A 24,056-nucleotide genomic window follows, 5' to 3' on the forward strand; every position below is an offset into this window, starting at 1 on the left:
GTGTGTGTCATTTGGTCTGTGTGCACATGCATGTGGAGGTCCTTTATCCTCCCACAGGAGGTGACTCGACGTACCGTCAAACTCTGCCGGTCCCACCCCCACTATGATGATGGACATGGGGAGACCAGCAGCCTGGGTAGGGGGACAGGAAGGAGGGGGGGGGGACACATGAACACACACCAGCCTCCTCTGTGTGTCTCAGGCTGACCAGGAGGTGTAAAGGTACGGCCACACTGAACCATTTTTGTGACACACAATGATCAAGCGGCAGGTTAGGCGCGTTAACGCGCCTAACCTGCCGCTTGAGCATTGTGTGTCACAAAAATGGTTCAACGCGCCTACCGCGCCCTGCGCGCCTACGCAGCTAGATGAGCCCGCCCAAAACTTATTTTCCCCCGCTACTTTTCTTTTGCTACACAAACATGGCGGAGATCACCACCATCGCTGCGCTGTATTTGTTCTGGGAGTTCGAGGAGAGTAGGAAGCCCAAACGCCGTCGTGTTTGGGTGCATGACATCCACCGTGGGCGCTCACAGCTGGGTGCGTTTCAGCCACCTCCTCCAGTAACATCGCCTGGATGACGGCCGCTTCCAGCGGTATTTCCGGTTGACTGGAGCCATGTTCGATGACCTGCTAGCCCGGGTTGGTGCCAGGATCTCCCGTCAGGACACCAACTACAGGCGCTCCAGTTCAGCTGCGGGGCTCTGAGGAGCGTCTGTCCTCCGTCTCTCTGCCAGTGACGTTGGGTCAAGCTCAACGCTGATTTGCTATCGCGGCTAAGCGTCACGCGTACGAGCATAAAAAGTTCAATTTTTTTAACTCCGCTGAAAATGCGTCTAACACGCTGCTTTAGCGCGTGTAACGCATCTATGTGCTTAAAACAATGGTTCCTTATGCAAAAATGAGGATTTTCAACGCCTCTAACAAACGTAACGCTATCAGTGTGGCCGTACCTTAAGGGGCAGAAAGTGTCTTGTTTGTCTGAGTGTATGGTATAGTGTGTATATGTGTGTTTGTGCATGTGTGTGTGCTTGTATACGTGTGGGTTGACTGTGTGTGCGTGTGTGCTCACGGTGTGTGTGTGTGTGTTGCTGATGTGTGAGTGTATGTATGCGTTCACGGTGTGCGTGTGTGTGTGTTTGTGTGTGTTCAAGGTGTGTGCGTGCGTGCGTGTCTGCATGTGTGTCGCTACATGTGTGTGTGTCGACGGTGTGTGGGTGTGTGTGCATGTGTGGCGTGTGCGTGTGTCTCACGTTGACGATGGACTCCTTGGTCTGGGCCATGTCTGAGATGACACCGTCCGTGATGATGAGGAGGATGAAGTACTGGGAGCCATCTTTTACTGACGCTGCATACCTGCACACACACACACACACACACACACACACACAGGCAGAGGCACACACACACACACGTACACACACACACACACACACACGCATGTACACACACACTCACACACGCAGGCACCCACACACAAACAAACCCGCACACACACACACACACACACACACACACACACACACACACACACACACACACACACACACACACACACACACACACACACACACACACACACACACACACACAGGTGCACACAATTAAACACAGTAAAGGTGTGTGTGGGTGGTACTATATTTAGCATTCCTCTACATAGCAGAACATGAATCTGTTATTGATTAATAAAGAAATGATCCGCCACAGTGCACGGAATAAATCACAAAGGCCATAAATAAAGATAATGAACCTCCTTTACGGCACGATAAAAGATAACGAACATCATTAAAGACACGATAAAAGATAATGAAGGTAGCATATTGTTCCAGGTGGATTCTGATTGGACAGCAGACAACCTGCTGTTTGCTTTTCCGACACGCTCAAACTTGAAATCTAACGACAGCAACTCACTCTCTCTCTCCATCGCTCTCTCTCTCTCTCTCTACCATCTCCTCCTACTCTCAGCCCTCTGTCTCTCGCTCTCTCTCCTTGTCTCCCTCTCACCCCCTCGTTCTCCCTATCTTGCTTGCTCTCATCTTCTATGCCCCCCCCTTCACTCCCTCTCCCTCTCTCTCTCTCAATATCTCTCAATGCTCTCTCGTCCCGTTCTCTGCCTCTTCATTCTAATGTGGCCTTTTGATGTCGTCTGCGTTATTGAGTTTGACCTTTACATCCCATAATAAGCGCGTCCCGGAACCGACGATTAGTGATATTTACAGACGTCCCAATCCTCCTGGCACACACACACACACACACACACACACACACACACACACACACACACACACACACACACACACACACACACACACACACACACACACACACACACACACACACACACACAGCTGTACCCCCACACTACTTTCTTGGCATGATTGCTTGTGTTTAGGTGATTCACCTCCATGTTCGAGTTGGGTCCTATTCCCCAACCTCTCCTCTACTGTCTCCCCCTCTCCCCTTTCCTCTCCCCCCATATGATTCATCCTCATCGTTGAAGAGGAGATGAGGGGAGGAGAGAACAGGAGATGAGGGGAGGAGGGAGAGAGAGGGGTCAGTAGACAGAGACAGGTGTAGGAGGAGAGGAGATAGAGAGCGGAGAGAGGAGGGATTGGAGAGAGGAGGAGGAGAGAGGGAGAGAGAGGAGAGGACACAGAGGGAGGTGTAGGATGAGGGAGGAAAGGAGGAGAGAGGGAGAGAGGAAACAGAGGGAGGTGTAGGATGAGGGAGGAAAGGAGGAGAGGAGGAGAGAAGAGAGAGGAAACAGAGGGAGGTGTAGGATGAGGGAGGAGAGGGGGTGAGAGGGCTAGATTAAACAGAGGGAGGTGAAGGTTGAGGGAGGAGAGGGGGTGAGAGGGCTAGATTAAACAGAGGGAGGTGTAGGATGAAGGAAGAGGAGAGGAGAGAAGAGATAGGAAACAGAGGGAGGTGCAGGATGAGGGAGGAAAGGAGGAGAGAGGGAGAGAGAAGAGAGAGGACACAGAAGGATATGTTGGAGGAGGGAGGAGGAAGTGCGAGATAAGAGAGGAAGAGATGTCAGCAGCGAGGAGGAGAGAGGAGACAGAGAGCTGCAGGAGAAGAGATAGCGAGAGGGTCACCTCCACCGTCTCATCCAGGATTTGATCCAGCAATCCTTCACTTTCCAGACAACCTGTTCTCCCTGTAGAGCCTCTGCCTCCCAAACGTCACATCAAAACAATAAGAAAACATGAGCTGATGTCAAATAGCAACTATCCTACTCTCCCCCTATGGGTGTTTGTATGTGCAACCTGCTCATTAAAACATGCAGAATTAAATTGAACGTTAATGTGAATTTAATAACTAAAAGATGAGAATGTGTACCTGTGATTTTTTGTGTAGCCGTGAGTGTTTGTGTACCTGTGAGTGTTTGTGTACCTGTTGGAGCAAAGCACTGCTTTGTGTTTCACACCAACAGAGAAACAACTTCAACAGCTGACTGATCAGCAGTAATAACCACATAGCAATGTAACCAATTACAGACCTATCAGTATGCTCCAAGTTGTTTATAAAGTCATTGAGGCAGTAATTTGTGACCAAGCAATAGCCCAATTAAACCATGCTCCCTTCCGACTGGTTCCCATGCAGTTGTTATTCAGGAAACATTATTTAGCCATTAACAAGAAGGATAGAAAACGGCCATTAAACTGGAGGTTTTCCTGGATTTGGAAAAGGCTATTTTATTTATATACAGTCCATCCTAATGTTATATTTTCCAAAAGTATTACATTCCCTGCTAATGCATTACATGGATGGAGCGTTACCTAAACTCAAGAAACCGCCGCACAAGAATTAATTACACATGCTCATCCTCTTCTGACTGTGCGCCAGGTGTCCCACAGGGATCCATGCTTGGACCCTTTCTATTCAGATAATTACATTAATGATCTAATTACGTTAACGATCTGAACTCGGTTTGCCCAGAGATCCACAGCCAGATGGACGCAGATGACAGAGATATTTACACCCATGCTTCAACAAGAGAACAAGCTTCCTCGAATCCCACGGATAACGCCACAGCGTGTGGCCCACTTCAGACCCCACATCTCTCATTATAACGCTGCTGCACACATGCGCTACTAAAAAGGAAACCACAAATGGGTCATAGCTATGGGGACAATACGTCCCCTCCCCTTCCCAGAACTCTCCTGGAATACACACAGAGGTTTCCTGTGTTTGAGCTGAAACAGAGGGTTGACTTACACTTTGATTGAGTGTTGATTGAATTAGCATTGTGTTCTTTCTAGATGCATTCGTCCATTCTGGGCTACAGTAGAGCCATGGCAGTTCCACATACTGTAGCTGCTCACTATGGAGATCTAAGGGCTCATTCTCAGGGCACAAATACAAAACTCAGTGCAATTGTGTAAAGTTTGCATGTTGTTGTGTGTGTGTTTATGTGCGTGCGTGTAGCTTGTGTATGTCGGTGTTTATGTTTTCGTGTGTGTGTGTACTACCATCTGTGTGTAGTGTGTGTTTCTGTGTGTGTGTGTGTGTAGCATGTGTCTCTGTGTGTGTGAGTGTTTATGTGTGTGTGAGTGTGTACGTGTAGTGTGCGTGTGTGTAGCTTGTATATGTGTGTGTTTATGTGTGCGTCGCATCACCTGGCCACGTGGTTGATGACGGGGGAGAAGTTGGTGGGCCCGTAGAGCTGCACCGACTTGAGGCTCTGGTAGTAGGACTCCATCACTCCCTCAATGCCGGAGCAGTAGGGGTTCAGGGGGTTCCCGTTCTGAGGGGAGGGGGACACACCCAGCAATGAGAGAGACCTCCCACTCTCACCCAGAGTCTCACACAGAATTACATCTGCCTTGTTTGTTCGCTGTGTGTCCTTTTCGGCGATGCAAAGGCACATGTATTTGAGTAATTTACATTGAGCGCATTTAGCCAAAGCGACTTACAAAAAGCACATTGGTCAGAAGTAAGTGAGAGTCCAGGTGAACTCTGAGCAAGTGAGTCTTGAGGCTTCTCTCCAGCCAGAAGCCCACATGTTGCACAGACTCAGTTTCCCCATGAGGAGTAGCTATGTGCAAACAACAAACAACAAATCAACAGATGGCGCTGTACATGCGCCAGAGAAGTCCCTAAAGGCCTCCTCCGCTGCTGTGACTCTCACCAGGGCGAACTCGTGGGAGACGCGTCCGTCGGGCGGCAGCTTGGCGCCGAAGCCCAGCGCGGGGAACATCTTGTCGCTGTCGTAGTCCTGGATGATCTCGCCCACCGCCTTCAGGGCCATGGCGTAGGCGTTGAGCTGGTACGGGCTCATGTAGTGCAGAGAGGTGGGCTGGGCCGGGTTACCTGGAGGGGGAGGAGGGGAGAGAGGAGGTGAGAGGAGGGGAGGGGAGAGGAGAGGAGGGGAGAGGGGGTGAGAGGAGGGGAGAGAGGAGGTGAGAGGAGGGGAGAGGTGGGGAGAGGTGGGGAGAGGTGGGCTGGGCTGGGTTACCTGGAGGGGGAGAGGAGGGGAGAGGGGAGGGGAGAGGAGAAAGACGGGGGAAGAAGAGTAGAGAGTTGGACTCGAAAGAAGGCTTCTGTGTGTGTGTGTGTGTGTGTGTGTGTGTGTGTGTGTGTGTGTGTGTGTGTGCTCTCACCATTCGAGGCAGTGAAATCGATAGCGACGGTAAAGTTAATTTGGGTCCTGAAAAAGAAAAGAAAGGGAGACTACATTTGAATGGGCATTGAGAGGCAGAGATAGACAAAGAGACAGAGAGAGAAACAGAGTGCAGGATCAGGCCTCTGATCACGTCTGTTCAACAGAGGTCTGTTCTTTCAAACGGTTGCTTCTCATAAAGGCCCACTGTCGTGTTCTGATGAATGACCGAAAAATAGCATAGCCTGTAGCCCAAATGATACTCCCTCAAATCAGCAAGTGTCCACAACCATGGGTGTGTGTGTGTGTGTGTCTGTGTCTGTATGAGAGAGAGAGGTAGAGTTAGAGGTAGAGGGGTAGAGAGAGAGAGAGAGACAGAGAGAGAGCAAGGGTAAAAACTAGCAATACTGAACATAAATCAAAACACACATAGACCCAACAGGCAGGAGATTCACCAGAGTGCCATATTGTATACTACTACAGGGTCAGCCCAGAACCCTCTCAGTCCAGTCGTGTTGGAGAACATCACACAGCAGTATCTTCTCCTGAAGGTCAGGTGCTTCATATTCACGGCCATCCACTCCAGCAGACCTGCGTCTGACATTTGACGTTCTCATCGCCCGTCATGATCTCCATATTTGTGAGACACGGGGCATCAGCATTCAGAGCAGAACTCTGATCGTCCTGTCGAAAGGTCAATGCCGGCCTCTCACCCAATCAGGGACAGGCCTGCTCTATGACCTCATGATGAGGCATCGTCCTATTGGCTGGAGGGGTGTCCACCGCCGGTGATGTCATCCAAGTATTTCTCTCTCGTTAAAAGGCAAATATGAATAGAAATAGAATACAGATTATATGATGTCATCGTGTGTGTGCGGAGCTAGCAGTGTGCGTTGAGCAGAAACACATCACACACAGTAAATAAAGCTCTTGTGTGTGTATGTGTAGAATGTGGTGTATGTGTGGTATGCGGTGTGTGTGCGTGTGTGTATGTTGTGTGTATGTGTGTGTCTGTTTTCATGTATGTTAGTTTGTGTGGTGTGTGTGTGTGTGTGTGTGTGTGTGTTTCTGTGTGTTTGTTTGTTTGGTGTGTGTGCTTGTTTGGTGTGTGTGTTTGGTGTGTGTGTGTGTGTGTGTGTGTGTGTGTGTGTGTGTGTGTGTGTGTGTGTGTGTGTGTGTGTGTGTGTGTGTGTGTGTGTATGTGGTGTGTATGCGTGTGTGTTTGTGTGTGAGTGTATGTGTGTGTATGTGTGTTTGTTCGTTTGTGTGGTGTGTGTCTGTGTTTGTGTGTGTGTTTGTGTGTGTGTGTGTGTTTGTTCGTCTGTATTTGTTTGTTTGGTGTGTGTGTGTGTGTGCGTGTTTCTGTGTGTTTGTGTATGTCTGTGTTAGTATGTTTGTGTGAGTGGTGTGTGTGGGTGCTATCAATGTAACCGAAAAGCTGAAATTTGTAGATAATAGAAAGGTTATTACACACACACACACACACACACACACACACACACACACACACACACACACACACACACACACACACACACACACACACACACACACACACACACACACACACACTCACACACACAGGTAGACAGACAGACAGACAGACAGACAGACAGACAGACAGACAGACAGACACACACACACACACACACGCCGAAAGTGGCCGCCGTGTGTCTGCCGATGGTATGATTCCTATCCCCACGGAAACAGAGACAGAGAGAGGAGAGAGAAACCATGGGCAACCGAGAGATGATGTTCACTGACACTAGCATTGAAAGACCAGAGCTAAAAAAAACAGTTGAAAGGGAAAGAACACAAACCCGGCCTCTTCAAAGTATCCCTTATTTCCCTAAACTCACGCTCAAAGAAACGCTTTGTTGGGGGGTCGAGAGGGGTGTGAGTGTTTAATGAGAGGCTCTGAGAGGATGGAGAGCGGGGGACTGTTGATTGAGCAGTGGCGCTGACAGGGCTGTCAGTTATGCTAATGCCGTTAGCACGATGTCATGCTACTCGTTAGTTAAACAGAGCAGAGGGGGAGGTGAGGATTGGAGGAGGAGGAGAGACGGGGGAGAGAGGAAGCCAGTGGGAGAGAGGAGAGACGGAGGTAATGAGAGAAGGAGAGAAAGGAGGAGGAGGAGGAGGAGGAGGAGGAGGAGGAGAGACGGGGGAGAGAGGAAGCCAGTGGGAGAGAGGAGAGACGGAGGAAATGAGAGAAGGAGAGAAAGGAGGAGGAGGAGGAGAGACGGGGGAGAGAGGAAGCCAGTGGGAGAGAGGAGAGACGGAGGTAATGAGAGAAGGAGAGAAAGGAGGAGGAGGAGGAGGAGAGACGGGGGAGAGAGGAAGCCAGTGGGAGAGAGGAGAGAATGAGGTAATGAAAGAAGGAGAGAGGAGGTGGAGGAGGAGGAGAGACGGAGGAGAGAGGAAGCCAGTGGGGGAGAGTAGAGAAGGAGGTAATGAGAGAAGGAGAGAGAGGAGGAAGAGGAGGAGCAGGAAGAGGAGGAGGGGAGAGATGACGAGAGAGGTTAGGAGAGGGAGAAGATGAGAGAAGAGGACGAGGGGAGGAGAGAGAGACGGGGGAGAGTGAGAGAAAAGAGGAGGAGAAAGAGGTGAGGGGCAGGAGAGGGGAGGACAATAGGGGAAGACAAGCTGGGAGAACAGAAGACGGGCGAGGAGAAGAGGGGCGAGGAGAAGAGGGGAGAGGAGACTGCACAGGAGAAGAAAGGCCACATAATTGACCTGGAGGTGAACACTGGCGAGTAGGGGTGAGGAAGAAAGGAGGGGCAGTCAATGCTGACAATAGCAATCAGAGAGGAGACAAAGAACAGGTTGAGGAGGGGAGAGAGGGAGGGAGAGAGGGAGGGAGAGAGGGAGGGAGCCTCTATGACCTCATGAGCTCCCACGTACACTGCAGGTATCCCATCAAGAGCGGTACGTGTGCGTATGTGTGTATGTATTAGTATGTGGGCATGTGTTCGTATGTGTGTGTGTACCTGTGTGTGTGTATGTGTGTTTGTGTATCTGTGTGCATGTATCTGTGTGCATATGTGTGTAGGTGTGCGTATGTGTATCTGTGTGCGTATGCGCATTTGTTTGTTTGTGCATGTGTGTGTGTGTGTGTGTGCGCGTGCACAGAGAGGGTGAGGACCGGCCTGCTTGCATGCGAGAGGGTGTGTGAGGGGTTGTGAGTGTGAAAGCCTTGTTGATGCTCACTGAGTGCTTCTGGCAAACAAGGCCAGCGTAATAGGCTGTCTGCAGGGACACACTAACCCGCTTTCCTCCATTAGCGCACACACACGCGCACACACGCACACACACGCGCACACACACACATCTACCCACTTCAGGCGCACTCCCCTAGAGACATTTCTGCATTATCTACGCAGATAATGCAGAAACACATACATAAGGATGTACACACTACGCACGCAAACTATACATGCTTCTACACACACGTTAAAGCTGCATCCACACACACACACATCAGCACACGCGCCGTCGACACACACAGATACACACACACTCTTACACGCGCCTACACACACCTGCCACTACCCAGCGTTGTGTACACTGGGGGAGTGGAGCTGTAAGTCATGGGACGGCAGACTGCAGGAGGCTGTGTAAGCAAGGATAACGTTTCCTTATCTAGCGGTCGTTTAAAGGACCCCTACTCCACCACCTGGGGTGAGGCTGATTGGTCGATCCATCCACTGGCGACTTCCCAAGGGGGAGGGTCCAACCAGAGGATGTGATGGGTGGATGTCAAAGCTGCCTTGTGAGGACTAATCAGCCTCACATAGGGTGCCCTGTGTTAACCATGTGTACATACGTGACGGACACATGTTGGTCATGCATGTCCAGACGTGGCCGACCATTGCCTTGTTGTAATGACTATATTGAACAGAGTGAATGAATGGATGTTGTTGTACTGTGCGTTTGATAAATGAACGTAAAATAATAAGAGTGGGGATCTAGAAAAGCTATGGAGTCTCTCTGCTAGAGTCAGAGCCCACAGGTTCACATCAGGATTTTAAACACGCTGAACAGCTGGTACCACAGTGCTATCACATCTCCCTAATGACTCTTGTTGATTTCCTAACGGCACAGAGTGTACGCTACAGTAACTAATTAACTGGAGTCACTTAAACGACACAGCAGAGTGCTGCAATCAGCTGCGATGATCATCATTACCGTTTTATTGTTGTGCTGTGTACCAGAGGACACTCGCAAACCAATAATTATGAATTTATCATTTTGCAGATTACACTTTAGCCGATGTTACTACGAACCTAGAACGGATTGTTTCCTTGTTGCCATCAGAGCAACAGGGGGGCATTATTACCCAGAATCCACCTGGTGTCTGACCACAGAGCACCCGGCCAGGCGGATGAGGACCCCGAGCTAGAGGTCATCCTGTACGACCACACACCGGGGACAGAGGTCAAGGGTCGACTCCGAGGTGCACTACAACGGCCTGAAGCCCATCAGGTGGGCCAATAAGCAGGGTGAACTGTGTGTGTCTTCTGCGTGTGTGTGTGTGTGTGTGTTTTTGTTCATGTGTACGTGTGTGTGTGTGTGTGTCTGAACAGAGCTTCTGGCTCGAATAGGAGGGGTTCAACTCCTGTTTTGGGAGAAACAAATGCTTTTACCAGAGATATGTGCAGCACACACAAGACTACTCGCATAAGAAAGGGTTGGGCGTTATCTGGTTTACAGCCTGGAGCAAGAAGAAATGCAACAAAAACAACAGAACATGAAGGATCGAGACAATAAAATCAAATGTCTGCTATTCATTTGAAAGCGTTGCTATTCATTTGAAAGCGTCCCTTTTGATTGGACGAGCCAGATGAGGTCGGTATATGTGTTGGGTGAGAGGGACCAGCAGCAGTGATAACTGCTGTGATGGAACTGGAAGAGCAGCAGACTGGAATCAGAAACCAGCATCCATTAACAAACACATCCTCTCTCTCTCCCCAGACATCCTCGCTCGTTCTCTCTCACCCTGATCTCTAAATTCTTCACTCTTTTCCTTCAATTCTCTCCATGACTTTGTTGAATATTCCCCTCCTGCTCACACATCTCTCCTTCAATTTAAATTCCATTGCCTCTCTCGCCCTTATCCTCCTCCTCTCTCTCTCTCCCTCTCCCTCCCTCTCTCTCTCTCTCTCTCTGCCTGACAAAGAAACAATTACATCACCAAAGCAGTTTAAAAAACGATAGAGGGGAAAAATAACGAAGTACTCGATTAGATCAGTTATGGAACCAGACTCGTCAATAAATTAAGATCTTTTTCATTGCATCTCATCAGGAAATTCCATTTTTACAAAATCAAACAAGCGTCTAATCTAGCCAACACCCAGGTAGCCCCAGGTAGCTCGCTCTCCGTGCACCCCTCTCTCTCTCTCCCGGCCCACCTCTCTCGCTCCCTGCCCCCCCCCCTCTCTCTCTCCCTGCACATAGAATGAAAGTGTGGGCGACCAGCCAAGCCATACCTGACTGCATAGTGTGCTCTGCTTACAAACGCATGCACACGTATGCACGCACCCACACAGACGCATGCACGCACACAAACACACACGCACGCAAACAAACACACACATATGCACACGCACACAAACAGAGACACACGAACGTGCACACACACACACAAATGCACTTTCCTCTTGGCTTCAAGTCACCTCATCTGTCTTACTTTCACACTCTTTCTCTCGCCATTCCTGCCTCCCTCTCCCCTCCCTTTGTCTCATTCTCCTTCTATGAGCGTCCACTCATCATGGTGGTTGCAATTACTGACCTTAAAGAACTACATATCCCATCTCTCAGTCTGTGTGCAGTGCCTTGCCTGCTCTACTTCAATGTAGTCTCAGAAGGTACCCTAAAATAACCACAACGCCCATCTCTCAGTATGGGTGCAGTGCCTGACTTTCCATGCTTCAATGTAGTCTCAGAGGGTGCCCTTAAAGAACTACAACTCCCATCTCACCCTGTGTGTGAAACCCAGAAGCATGGCCAGGAATTGGACTTTAAACGGGCCCAGGGAAAATTGAGTGGGCCATGCCCATCTATGACCAATAATACACAAAGTAACCTCATCTCCTTTAATGTACTTCAGGAAGGTAAACTCAAAGAACTATAGCTCCCATATACCAGCATGTGGGCAGTAATTGACTTACCCTCCTTTGATGTAGTCCAAGAAGGTGACCTCGATATCCACCAGGAATGACAGCAGTGTTACCTGAGAGAGAGAGAGAGAGAGAAAAAGAGAGAGAGAGAGCGAGAGCGAGAGCGAGAGCGAGAGCGAGAGAGAGAAAAAGAGCCAGAGCGAGAGAAAGAGCCAGAGCGAGAGAAAGAGCCAGAGCGAGAGAAAGAGCCAGAGCGAGAGATAGACAGAGCGAGAAAAAACAGAGGTCATCAACAAAAGGAGAACATGATGTTAAAGGTTCTACGTTAATGTTGTTTAATGTTCTGGGCTGAAGAGCAGTATTTACAGTTCCAGAGTTGAGGTACTTCTTCTTCTTGCCTTTCTTCTTGGGGTTCACCACCTGAGGAACACACAACTCAATGCTCATTGTTCTGCTATGAAACAAGATGAGCTGAAGTGCATACAGCCCATAAGAGGATGTAGATCAAGTTGCCTTTTACACAGTGAACATACTGAGATGTTATTAAGGAGCAGGTAGGGGTAAGACAGTGCAGAGACAGGTCAATAAGGAATAGGTAGGGGTTAGACAGTACAGAGACAGGTCAATAAGGAATAGGTAGGGGTTAGACAGTACAGACACAGGTCATTAAGGAGCAGGTAGGGGTTAGACAGTACAGAGACAGGTCAATAAGGAATAGGTAGGGGTTAGACAGTACAGAGACAGGTCATTAAGGAGCAGGTAGGGGTTAGACAGTACAGAGACAGGTCATTAAGGAGCAGGTAGGGGTTAGACAGTACAGAGACAGGTCATTAAGGAGCAGGTAGGGGTTAGACAGTACAGAGACGGGTCATTAAGGAGCAGGTAGGGGTTAGACAGTACAGAGAAAGGTCATTAAGGAGCAGGTAGGGGTTAGACAGTACAGAGACAGGTCATTAAGGAGCAGGTAGGGGTTAGACAGTACAGAGACAGGTCATTAAGGAGCAGGTAGGGGTTAGACAGTACAGAGACAGGTCATTAAGGAGCAGGTAGGGGTTAGACAGTACAGAGAAAGGTCATTAAGGAGCAGATAGGGGTTCAACGGTTAATACAGAGACAGGTCATTAAGGAGCAGGTAGGGGTTATACAGTGAGTATAAAGACAGGTCATTAGGGAGCAGATAGGGGTTAGACAGTACAGAGACAGGTCATTAAGGAGCAGGTAGGGGTTAGACAGTGAGTATAAAGACAGGTCATTAGGGAGCAGGTAGGGGTTATACAGTGAGTATAAAGACAGGTCATTAAGGAGCAGGTAGGGGTTAGACAGTGAGTATAAAGACAGGTCATTAGGGAGCAGGTAGGGGTTAGACAGTGAAAACACACACATGTCATGAACGATCAGGTACACACAAACGTGTACATACACACACACATCCTTCTGATGCCCAGTAAGGGGCCCCAACAGACTCTGAGAGGGCCCTTAACACATCTTATCAGCCTTCTAACATCCCAGCCTTCTGCGGTCATAAAATAGGCTGATGTCATGGAGCAGAAAGGCTCTCCGGGGACAGAGAAGGCAGCGCGTCTGGATCTGCTCCAATGAGAGAAACAGACGAGCAAGGACACGCTGGTGCTACAGTGGAAGGACAGGGCTCCTCCACTCAGTGTGGTAGGACACACTCTCCCTCCAACACACAGACGCACACACACAGGCACTCGGGCATTGCACACACACAGGTGCACATGCACAGATGCATACACACACACACGGACGAACACACACACACACACACACACACACACACACACACACACACACACACACACACACACACACACACACACACACACAGAGACAAACACACACACATGCTCACACGCACGCACACACACAGACTAACGCACTATAAGGTCGACAATAATGATGTTAGGGCTGGACCGCTGGAACCTGAACACTGCAGTTTAACCTCATCTCTCTTCCCCTCTCTCCCTCTCTGGCCTTGTGTGCTCCCGCGTATGTGTGCTGGAATAAAATGTATGTGTGTGTGTGTGTGTGCGTGTGTGTATGTGTACGTGTATGTGTGCGTGCGTGCGCTTGTGTGTGTGTGTGTCTGTGCGTACATGCACATGTGTGTGCCTGTGGGTGCACTTGTCTCTCTCTCTCTGTGTGCGTGTGTGTGTGTGTGTGTGTGTGTGTGTGTGTGTGTGTGTGTGTGTGTGTGTGTGTGTGTGTGTGTGTGTGTGTGTGTGTGTGTGTGTGTGTGTGTGTGTGTGTGTGTGTGTGTGTGCAGCAGCGTTCAACAAGTTAGCGAGGCAGTTCATCTGAAGATTGGCACCCATCCTGGAGTTCAGTCAAACCCTCTGCTTCGTGTTTGAGACAGGGTCTCATTCTCCTCTACACCCCATACACAAACATGCAGATGAACACACGCCCACCTCATAGACGTTGAACTGACTCTGGCCCCGGGAGAGCTCTCTGTAGCTGGTGCTGAATTCCCCGATGAAGTCATGACTAGAGAGAGAGAGAGAGAGAGAGAGCAAAAGAGAGGGAGATGTGTTAAAAATAAAAGAAGATTCACCAAGACACACACACAAACGATGTGAAGCTCCATCTCCACCGCATCGCTCCCCAGAAAGTGGAGGAACCTTCAAAGCAGAGCAAGTTGTCACGAGAGAGACTGGTGCGATACGCGTGGGAGTGCCCCAAAAAACACAGAACAACAATACAAGTCTCCCGTCACAGAGCTGAATACAGAAGCCAACCACTCTCTCTGAAGGCAAGCCAGGAGGAGACGTGCACTAGCGTTTTGCAGCGACAGATCCCCCGGATACTGACGGATCCAGAGAATGAGGAAGTTGGCACAAACAGTAGGAACACCGACACCTCTTGTGGAACACTCATTGGGCAAACTGAGGTGAAGGGTGATGTCCCTTGACCGACACGAAGTGGTAGGAAGTGACATCATGCCGCAGAACCAGGACGTGTTGCTGCCCTCAATCGTTGAAGTCCGCAATCGCTGACCAAACGCATCTTCATCCACTAAACCATCCTGCACTATCAGTTAGTCATATATGGAATCAGTACAAATTAGAATTTGTACGCATTTTGTTTTGCTGGGGGAGGGATTTTTTTTTCACGTTACAGATGACTAACTTGTAACTTAATTGTAATGTTGTTGCTTTTTAAATTAGAATCAAATTCATGACACATGATTGGGACAAATGTTTCTCATGTGAGACTGGTATCGCTGCATTACATCACAGATCACAGGTTTGAGTAGAACAGAGGAACGAAGCGACAGACAAGGACAGAAAGACCTTCCCTGGTTAACTACAGGGAGGTGTGATATCATTATATATTCATATCAAAGGTCCAGCCTGGATCCCACTTCCTCCTTAATGGGCAGTGAGTTAACAGCCGGTTGTCCTGGTTGGATACATTCTAGATCTACAAATCAGGATGTCTCAGTTTCCAGAAGCCAGGATTGGCTGTAGAACACAGAGCCAGACCAAGGTAGCAGATAGCAGATGTTTTACCTGCCGTCCCGGTCCCAGTCGTACACCTCGATCTTGACGGTCCTGCAAGGGGCAGAAAGGATCAGTCAGGAAAAGAACAGAATGGATCAGTGAACCAGATCAGTCTTAAGCAGCCCGCCTTCCTGTTGCAGAAAAAACCCGGTGAGGTTGCGAGAACAAAATGATGCGGGTGTGAAGAAACCTGACAATCGTCCGAAGATTTTGTAACTGCACATACGACAGCAATGTGAAATCCAAGTTGGCTGTTTCACTGCCCGCCTTCATATCTGTATTTGTGAGGTCTAATCTATCTTGAAATATCAAAGCATTCATGAATTCTTGGAATAATGTTTCATATCAGGAGGGCAGGCTAGACATCATGCGATCCGGCTTTGTTAAGAGCTCTCTGTAACCTGCCTCTCTGCTGCTGGTAGGAGGCCAGGGAGGAGGTAAAACACACTCTCCCACCCACATCCCCATCACCACCCATCTGATCGCCTTCCTCTGCTTCCACCAGGAGAATAACGAGACAAGAGAAGGTCTTGTCGAGCCGGCGTCTTTAATATCTCCTCCAGCATGTCCACGTGTCTTTAAATGGTGTCTCACCTCTAATTGGTCCAGCACACAGATAAGATATCTGTAAGAAGACCGGCAGGTTAGCCTGCTTCTGCTAAAAATAAAAAAGGCAAAAGCACTAAAGAAAATATGTGTGAGAAGATAGGAGGGATGGGGACGGTGAGGCAGAGCCAGGGAGATAAGTGAAGAATCATTTAGACAGCTAAAAATGGACCAGAGTCAAAAGATTCAGGAGAATAGACTTTTTTTTTTTTTACAAAACTAGCTCTTGGCAAAACTACCAAAGTCGAACAAAAAAACAACTACAGTTTGTCGAAGAATTTTGTGAAATCAAAGTCGTTATTGTAGTCTTTTGTGTTTTTGAAGTGAATAAAATGCAAATGTATGCAATAACTGATTTGTATCAATACAACCAATATTGATATGACCTAGACACATGTCCAATAACCTCATGATCATTTGCAATAAAAAATGTGCTTGCAATTGAAAGTTTCCTTTGAAATCCTTCTGGGTCAACGACCCAGAAGGATGAGGGTGATGAAGATGATGCCGATGTGGCAGGTCCATATAGATGAGGGTGATGAAGATGATGCCGATGATGATAATGATGATGGAGGTGATAATAAACTTACCAAGCCTACACAGGGGCTGTACCGATTGGTTGTCTGATCCATCCATCATACATCTAGATGGACCTGCCACTTTTGATTACACAATTGTATAGTCTTTGGCTTGTAATGGCCAATCAAAACACACCTGGTGGAAAATAGGGGTTCTTTGAAACAAACCTTCTGATAACCTGGATAAACTACCAGCTCACGTTATACAGTGTGAGTTTAGCAAAACACAAGAGATCCAAAACTACTAAATGATGCAAAGTATGCCACAAACAACAGTGGCATACCAGTGGCATACCAGCGCAGTTCTTTGGTGAACGAGAGGCTCTGTGGTCTTGAAAGGAAGTGAAAGTAGGACAGACGGGAACACAGAGCTCCTTCAGAACACCCTAAAGACCCTTGTTACAGGAACAGGAACAGGCGGGCCAAAATACGGACGAATCCTCAGAGTGAGACGATGCCAACACAGCTCCAGTGACTCAAAGTGATCCAAATAAATGATGAACACACGCGGGTGCGTCTATGAGAATGGAACTGTAACTCCATGTGTGTGTCTTTGTGTGGGTGAATATGTGTGTGCATGAGTGTGAGTGTCTCCGTATTTAGAGCCCGATTCAGGCTAATTGTAGGCATAAGCTAAGATTTATTATTACACAGCTTGGTCGAAGACTCGATGCTGATTGGTCTATTACGGTCTTTAGTGGTCTGTTATTACTGAAACGCCGACCGCTGCTGTGAACAACATAGCGTTGCTATGGACACTATTTCCAATTTTGAAATGCAACAGAAATTAGTTTTTTTGTTTTTTCCAATTTGTAAGCAAATTTTAGTTGTCGTATCTAAGTAGCCAGGCGTCAGAGTCCTTTATCACGCTCTTGTGGATTATCTCACAATAATGTCTTGGTTGCTGTGGATTATACATTACATGCATTTCTAGAGGATGTACACAAGTGTGTAAAACTACAGGAAGTGCAGAGGTAAAACTACAGGAAGTGCTCTTGTAATACTACAGGAAACCCCAGGTAAAGTGTAAGGCAAGAGGTGGCATCAGGGACGTTATCAGGTGTCCAGAGGCAGGTTTAGCCTCTGGGTGAAGGCAGGCCATTATCTCTGATCTCTGAGTCAGATGGACTCTTCTCAACAGAATAGAATAAAGGAGATGTATCTGAACCTGTCTGCTTCCTCCTCAAAGAGAGGGAGACGGTGTGTGTGCATGTGTGTGCGCATGTGCATGTGTGTGTGCGTGTGTGCGTGTGCGTTTGTTACTGATGACTGAGGTTCTCAGACTCTCTTATCTGCTCTCCCAGATGTAACATACTAAGGGCCCTATTTTAACGGTCTGAAACGCAAGTGGGAAGCGCAAAGCGCAAGTAGCTTTGTGGGCGGTTCTACGGCGCTATCGCTATTTTACAGGCGGATAAATGACACTTGCGTCGCGGCGCAAGTGTCAAAAGGGTTGGTCTGAAGCAGCCTAATTACCCGTCGGTGTGGTTTGGGCGTAACGTCCAACAAACCAATGAGAGTGCCAGCTCCCATCGCCTTTAAGAGCCATGAGCGCATTTGAATCGGACGAGTTGATATTTTGACAGCGCGTCTGCAGTCTCCGATGAGACAGATGCACATGAATTTCAAACTGCAAATGGCTCAGTTTATTGCCAAATAATATGGCCTAATTCACACATGGAATAAGGGGTTTTCTTCCACAACTTCAGAAATACTGAGTCCTCAAATAAATTTCGGCAAAGAAAACGTAGGTATGATATAACATATGATATGCGGTAACTGTGGTTCTATTTAATGATATACGCAAGACATTATAAACAGTGGCGTAACTATCGGTAAGCAGGGTATGTGGGCGCGTACGGGCCCGGGCCAATCAGGGGCCCCCAAAAAAATAAATAAAAATAAATAAATCACTCCATACCCCCCCCCCCGTCAATAATCGCTCCGAACCCCCCCCCCCCGCCTCCCCCCCCCGTCAACAATCGCTCCGAACCCCCCCCGTCCCGTCCCGTCCCGTCAACAATCGGAACGAAGCCCCCTGGGGGGGGGGGGGGGGCCCGCCTTGAACATCCTGCATACGGGCCCGTCGTTGCCTTGTTACGCCACTGATTATAAACATTGTTTGCTATCCTAATATGCATGTGTCCCCGCGGTAATAGACATTGCCATTGATTGTATTATGCGTTACGTGTTTAGTTTGCGTGTGTTTAAACAGAGCACACACGCGCGCCCGCATTCATTCATTCTTTTTAACACTCACTCGCGGTAAAACAATGTTTTTCACGATCAAATACTCATCAATCCTAAAAGTTATGGGCATGTAGGCCTACACGATGTCTGTGTCAAGAAAATATGCATTTGCTGTACGGTGTTTGCAGATGCATTGATTTAAAAGTACAACTTATTACCGCTGCATCAGCTGTTCTTTCCGAAATAATTTACCAAGAATGTGCGGCTAGGTAGATGGGAGAAGCAAAGTGTATGCGCGAGGTGCACAAGCAATCCGTATGCATCGCATGCGCATGTATGCATGCGCCCTTACAACTGAACAACGCGCCACTGACTTTAAACCAGGTATTTCCTGGTCAGTAGCGCAATGGTATTCAGAAACGGCAAAATACCGTTTGCGCCAGAACACGCCTCCTCCTTCCGCCGAACCGCCCCTTGGGGCGCATGATCAATCCCTAATTTACCGGCGAGTGGCGGTGGTGGGAAAAGAACGCTCTGCGCCAGTTGTAAACTAGCAACGACACATGCGCTAGTGACTAAGTCACTTGCGCCGGATGCAAGATAGGGCCCTAAGAGTGTGTAGTGTGTGTTTGTGTGTGCACCAGTACTCCTGTGGTTAGAGTGTGTGGGTTAGAGTGTGCACGTGTGAAAGTGTCTGTGTGTTGGAGAAAAACAAAGGAGACAGAATATTGAGTGGGTGCATTGTGTGCGCTCTAGCAAGATGTACTTTTGTGTCTAGTGTTTGTGTCTATGTTCAATCTGCAGTTTCAACACAGCTATCTGTACTAAAGATATCCTTCCCTCCCACTGTGAGAGTGTGTGTGAGTGTGTGTGTGTGTGTGTGTGTGTGTGTGTGTGTGTGTGTGTGTGTGTGTGTGTGTGTGTGTGTGTGTGTGTGTGTGTTGAAAAGGCATTGATGAGATTGTTTTATTATTATTCTTGATGAGTCGGTTCGCTAGCGTGGCTAATGCAGGAATAGGTTCTGGCTACACCCAAGAGCAGGACACATATCAAACTCAAGACCCTGGTCCCGTATCAGGCCCTGGGGCCAGATCAGGCCTTCTGCCAGAGCCTATCCCTCTGTAAACACAATTCCTCTTCTCATTATTTCCACATGATTGTGCAAACATATCATGTCCTTGTGCACACACAGACACGCACACACACACACACACACACACACACACACACACACACACACACACACACACACACACACACACACACACACACACACACACACACACACACACACACACACACACACACACACACACCTAATTTACAGTAGTACAGGTTGTGGGGCTATGGTTAATTCCTCATTCGTCTTTCAGTGAGAACTTAAATTAATTTAGGGAATTCAGTTTCTGATTACGTCCATATTAGATTCAATGATTCGAATAGATTCGGTTTAGGGGTAGAAGGTGGCCTGGTGGCTCTGGAGACGTTGGTTCGATTCCCGCCCTCGAGTCCGTTTGTTTGCATATTCCCTCCCCCTGACAAAGGGCTGCGGGCGGTGCGCTGTGTGTGTGATTGGCGTCCTGCGGCGTCTAGCCACCGCTTGACAACACATTCTCAACCCATGAGTCAGTTCGCTAGCGAGGTGAATGCAGGATTAGCTTCCTGGCTACAGCCTGCAGCACATGCGTCAAACACGGGGGCCGGGGGCCGGATCAGGCCCTCCGCCAGAGTCTAACCGGCCCGCTTAATCATTAGAGTGTTCAGAAAGTGTTGGCCACCATCTCCATCTCCCACGCTGCGGGGTACTACAAGTCCCAGCAAGCATTGCAAACTTGCTGTGGGCTGAATCGCAGCACCTGTTATCTCGCCCACCCGCCCATGCATAGGAGTATGCTATATTCGAGGATGCATTTGAATACCAGCACCACTGAGCGACACAGTAGCAACATTTACTTTGTGGTAAATGGTAAATGGACTGCCTTTATACAGCGCTTTTCTAATCAGTGGCCACTCAACGCACTTTTCAATATTGCCTAACGTTCATCCGTTCATGTACACATTCACACACCGACGGCGGTGTCGGCCACGCCAGGCGACAGCCTGCTCGTCGGGAGCAGTTAGGGTGAGGACGTGTCTTGCTCAGGCACACGTCGACACGCTAGGAGGAGCCGGGGATCAAACTAGAAACATTCCGGTGGCCACTCAACCGGCTCTGCCTCCTGAACTACATCCCGCCCATCTGCTGTGGCGCATTCAGTTGGACTTCTGCTTTTCCAACGGCGACGTTGTAAAATAACAGCAGCTGAAGAGGCAGCCATGGGATTCCTCGCTGAAGTAACACACCACAGTCTGCTGAACGGCACATTGAGTTTTAAAAAAGCTTCCAGACTGATCATTAGAGATGAGAATGATGTTGAATGCACATAGCACTTGGTCAAAAGAAAAGTGGATCTGATGATGGTGTGGGAGTCATGGCACACACTGAATCCAATTATGTAGTTGATGAAAAAGGTTTGGTTTCACATTGTCCCTTCAAAGTTAGTGATTATTTTCTTGGTAAATACCCATTATTTATCAAATCTACTACTCATCTTTTAATATTATCTTTATATATTAGGGGTGCCTTCAGCAAAGATTTGGCACCGTCGAATATGAATATATTCGACGGTATTTTCAACGAATATGAATATTCCTCAGGCTAGACACAGCGTCGACTGATCGTCAAATAAGATACAAGATATTTTTATATGCGGCAATTATGCCTAATTTATGGTGACTTTGGCAAGGTTAAACAGCTTTAAAATAATCAATTGTCTTATCAGCGTTTTTCAAGCTGTCTGCAGGCCAGGCTCAGCAGCTAAATCACCTTTTACGAACAAATTAAATCTCACTGTATAACCACCATGTGCGTTCATCTCAGCATCTGCACTTAGTCTGACAGACAATATAGCCCATCATCAGCCTTATATACTATAATACAGCCTTCTATAATGTGATGTAATTAATACCGTACATCTATGAGATTCAAAGCGTGGACAATGTCGGGTCAGAGAGCTCTGTTCTGTCTGATTCACACAGTGTTGAACCGTCATGATAAAACCCTTCGATAAAGAGACAGTCTGAGCTTTTGACTGATTACAGATTTAAAATACGATCCTATGTTTCAGCGTACAGAACAGATGCAGCACTATTTCATTGGGCAGAACCGCGAGAAAGCAACACAGATGCGCTACAGAGAGAATGACCTTCCCCCGCGGGACCGGTTAGACACCATGTCTTGTTTGGACTTGACTTTCTTTCATTCTCTTTAAATGGTTTTCCAACGCTGCCATACTTTAGTGATTTTTTTTCCCTGACATTGTGAATCCTTCAAGACCACAGCCTGGACTGTGCTGGAACGTGAAAATGAAAGTGGATAGTGCCAGCGCTGTTACACAGAGGGGTTTTCGAACCAGCAGGACATTTATTGAAACCAAAACATAACACAGCCAATTGCACACAGTAGACTGAGTCAAACCCCAACCCTCATAAAAAAACATAGTTAACTTAAGATATTTTCCTTGTAGATGCCAAGCAACGCTGTTGTATCACTCATCTACCAACCCCATCCTCCCAATGCAATATCACTCTTTTAACACACTTTTACAGACAAGATGACATAACTTCCAGATTTGAGACTAACCTTTGACCCCTGTATACCTGCTACCGGCTGTTCCCCTGTACTTCTCCCTGGTACCTGCTGGTTTAATCACATGTTCCAGGCGGGGGGCGGCCACTGACCTGTGACCTGTGACCTGAGACCTGCGACCTGAGACCTGCGACTGACCTGTCGTGGTCTCCGTTGCAGAGCGCCCGGACGGGGATCTTGAAGGCCTGCCACACGGGGTTCAGCGTGTTCTTCACCACCTCCGTCTTGTGGCAGATGGTGAACCTGCACGCAAACACACACACACACACACACACACACACACACACACACACACACACACACACACACACACACACACACACACACACACACACACACACACACACACACACACACACACACAGTTCAGGTCATAGACTTAATATCCACACATGCTGAACACAGTCGCTGCAGTTTCAAGGTCAGAGGTCTGCTTTGTGTGGAGGCCTGAGGGAGGAGGGAGGGGGGAGGGAGGGAGGGAGGGAGGAGGGAGGGAGGAGGGAGGGACGGAGGAGGGAGGAAGGAGGGAGGGAGGAGGGAGGGACGGAGGAGGGAGGAGGGGGGGCGGAGGGAGGGAGGAGGGAAGGGTGGGTGGGAGGTATGGAGGGAGGAGACTCACGATCCATCTTCGTTGCTCCGATAGAAGACCAGGAACGGATCAGACTTGCCGAAAAAATCCTTCTTGTCCAGCTTGTTCCCGCAGAACTGCATCAGAACTGACTCCTACACACAGACAGACAGAGAGACAGACAGAGAGAGAGACTGGTATCATTATCCCCGGGCGCTGCACCGCGGCAGCCCACTGCTCCGGTAGTGCCGGTGTGCCCCCATGTGTGTGCCACCATGTGTGTGCCCCCATGTGTGTGGACCTCTGTGTGTGTATGTGTTCACCGGCTACCCGGATGGGTCAAAAGCAGAGAAAGAATTCCTAGTACCTGTGTACATGGCGAAATAAATAATAAATAAAAAAAATTAGTGAATCCTACACACAGACAGACAGAGAGACAGACCTTTATCATCAATGACTCCTTAAGACAGACAGACAGACAGACAGACAGACAGACAGACAGACAGACAGACAGACAGACAGACAGACAGACACACAGGTATCGTTAATGACTCCTACACACAGACAGATAGAGAGTCAGACCTATCCTTAACGACTCCTTAAGACAGACACATAGACAACTGTCTCTTTCAGACAGACAGTTCTGTATCATAACTGTCTCTATAATATTGAGAGACCGACAGACAGACAGACAGACAGACAGGCATATACAGTAGAAAGACTGTGATGAAGACCGACCAGCAGATAGACAGACAACCAGAAAGACAAGCAGATGGACAGGAATATAGATCGACGAGAAGAGAGACAGACAAGCAGATAAACAGAAGATAGACAGACGACAAGAAAGGCAGATGAAAAGACAGACAAGCAGACATACAGACAAGCAGCAAGACAGACAAGCAGGCAGACAGACAAGCAGATGGACGGACTGGCGGACAGACACGCAGCCTGGCAGATAGCTGGATAGATACGGTCAAACTCACCCTGCAGTTGCTCAATTCCTCTGCCTTTACGATGACGGTGCCACACTTCTTCCCTGGGATCCCCCTGAGAACCACAGGAGGTACAGACCTTCAGTTAGACACACTTCCTGTCCCGAGTAGAGCGGACCACCAGATTAAACACACTTCCTGTTCCCGGAACACTCGAGTAAACACACTTCCTGGTCCCGAAACACC

General features: G+C 48.4%; 2 protein-coding genes across 2 annotated transcripts in view; one reads left to right on the forward strand and one right to left on the reverse strand.

Moving 5' to 3' along the window:
* gramd4a (GRAM domain containing 4a) overlaps positions 1–24,056 on the forward strand; it is a 169,709-nt gene that overhangs the window by 92,421 nt on the left and 53,232 nt on the right. The gene's annotated exons all lie outside the window — the stretch shown is intronic.
* The window catches only part of LOC132448038 (copine-8-like), a gene marked incomplete at its 5' end in the record, with an annotated part of 42,959 nt that overhangs the window by 348 nt on the left and 18,555 nt on the right, over positions 1–24,056 (reverse strand). Inside the window, 12 exons of the mRNA XM_060039099.1 lie at positions 4–132; positions 1,254–1,356; positions 4,623–4,750; positions 5,135–5,316; positions 5,607–5,653; positions 11,776–11,837; positions 12,091–12,144; positions 14,157–14,232; positions 15,258–15,299; positions 22,449–22,553; positions 22,930–23,033; positions 23,862–23,925. Coding sequence (XP_059895082.1) covers positions 4–132; positions 1,254–1,356; positions 4,623–4,750; positions 5,135–5,316; positions 5,607–5,653; positions 11,776–11,837; positions 12,091–12,144; positions 14,157–14,232; positions 15,258–15,299; positions 22,449–22,553; positions 22,930–23,033; positions 23,862–23,925 — 1,096 coding nt within the window. The remainder of the gene's footprint in view (positions 1–3; positions 133–1,253; positions 1,357–4,622; positions 4,751–5,134; positions 5,317–5,606; positions 5,654–11,775; positions 11,838–12,090; positions 12,145–14,156; positions 14,233–15,257; positions 15,300–22,448; positions 22,554–22,929; positions 23,034–23,861; positions 23,926–24,056) is intronic.

Source organism: Gadus macrocephalus, chromosome 19, assembly GCF_031168955.1.
Source record: "Gadus macrocephalus chromosome 19, ASM3116895v1".
NCBI classification, from domain to species: domain Eukaryota; kingdom Metazoa; phylum Chordata; class Actinopteri; order Gadiformes; family Gadidae; genus Gadus; species Gadus macrocephalus.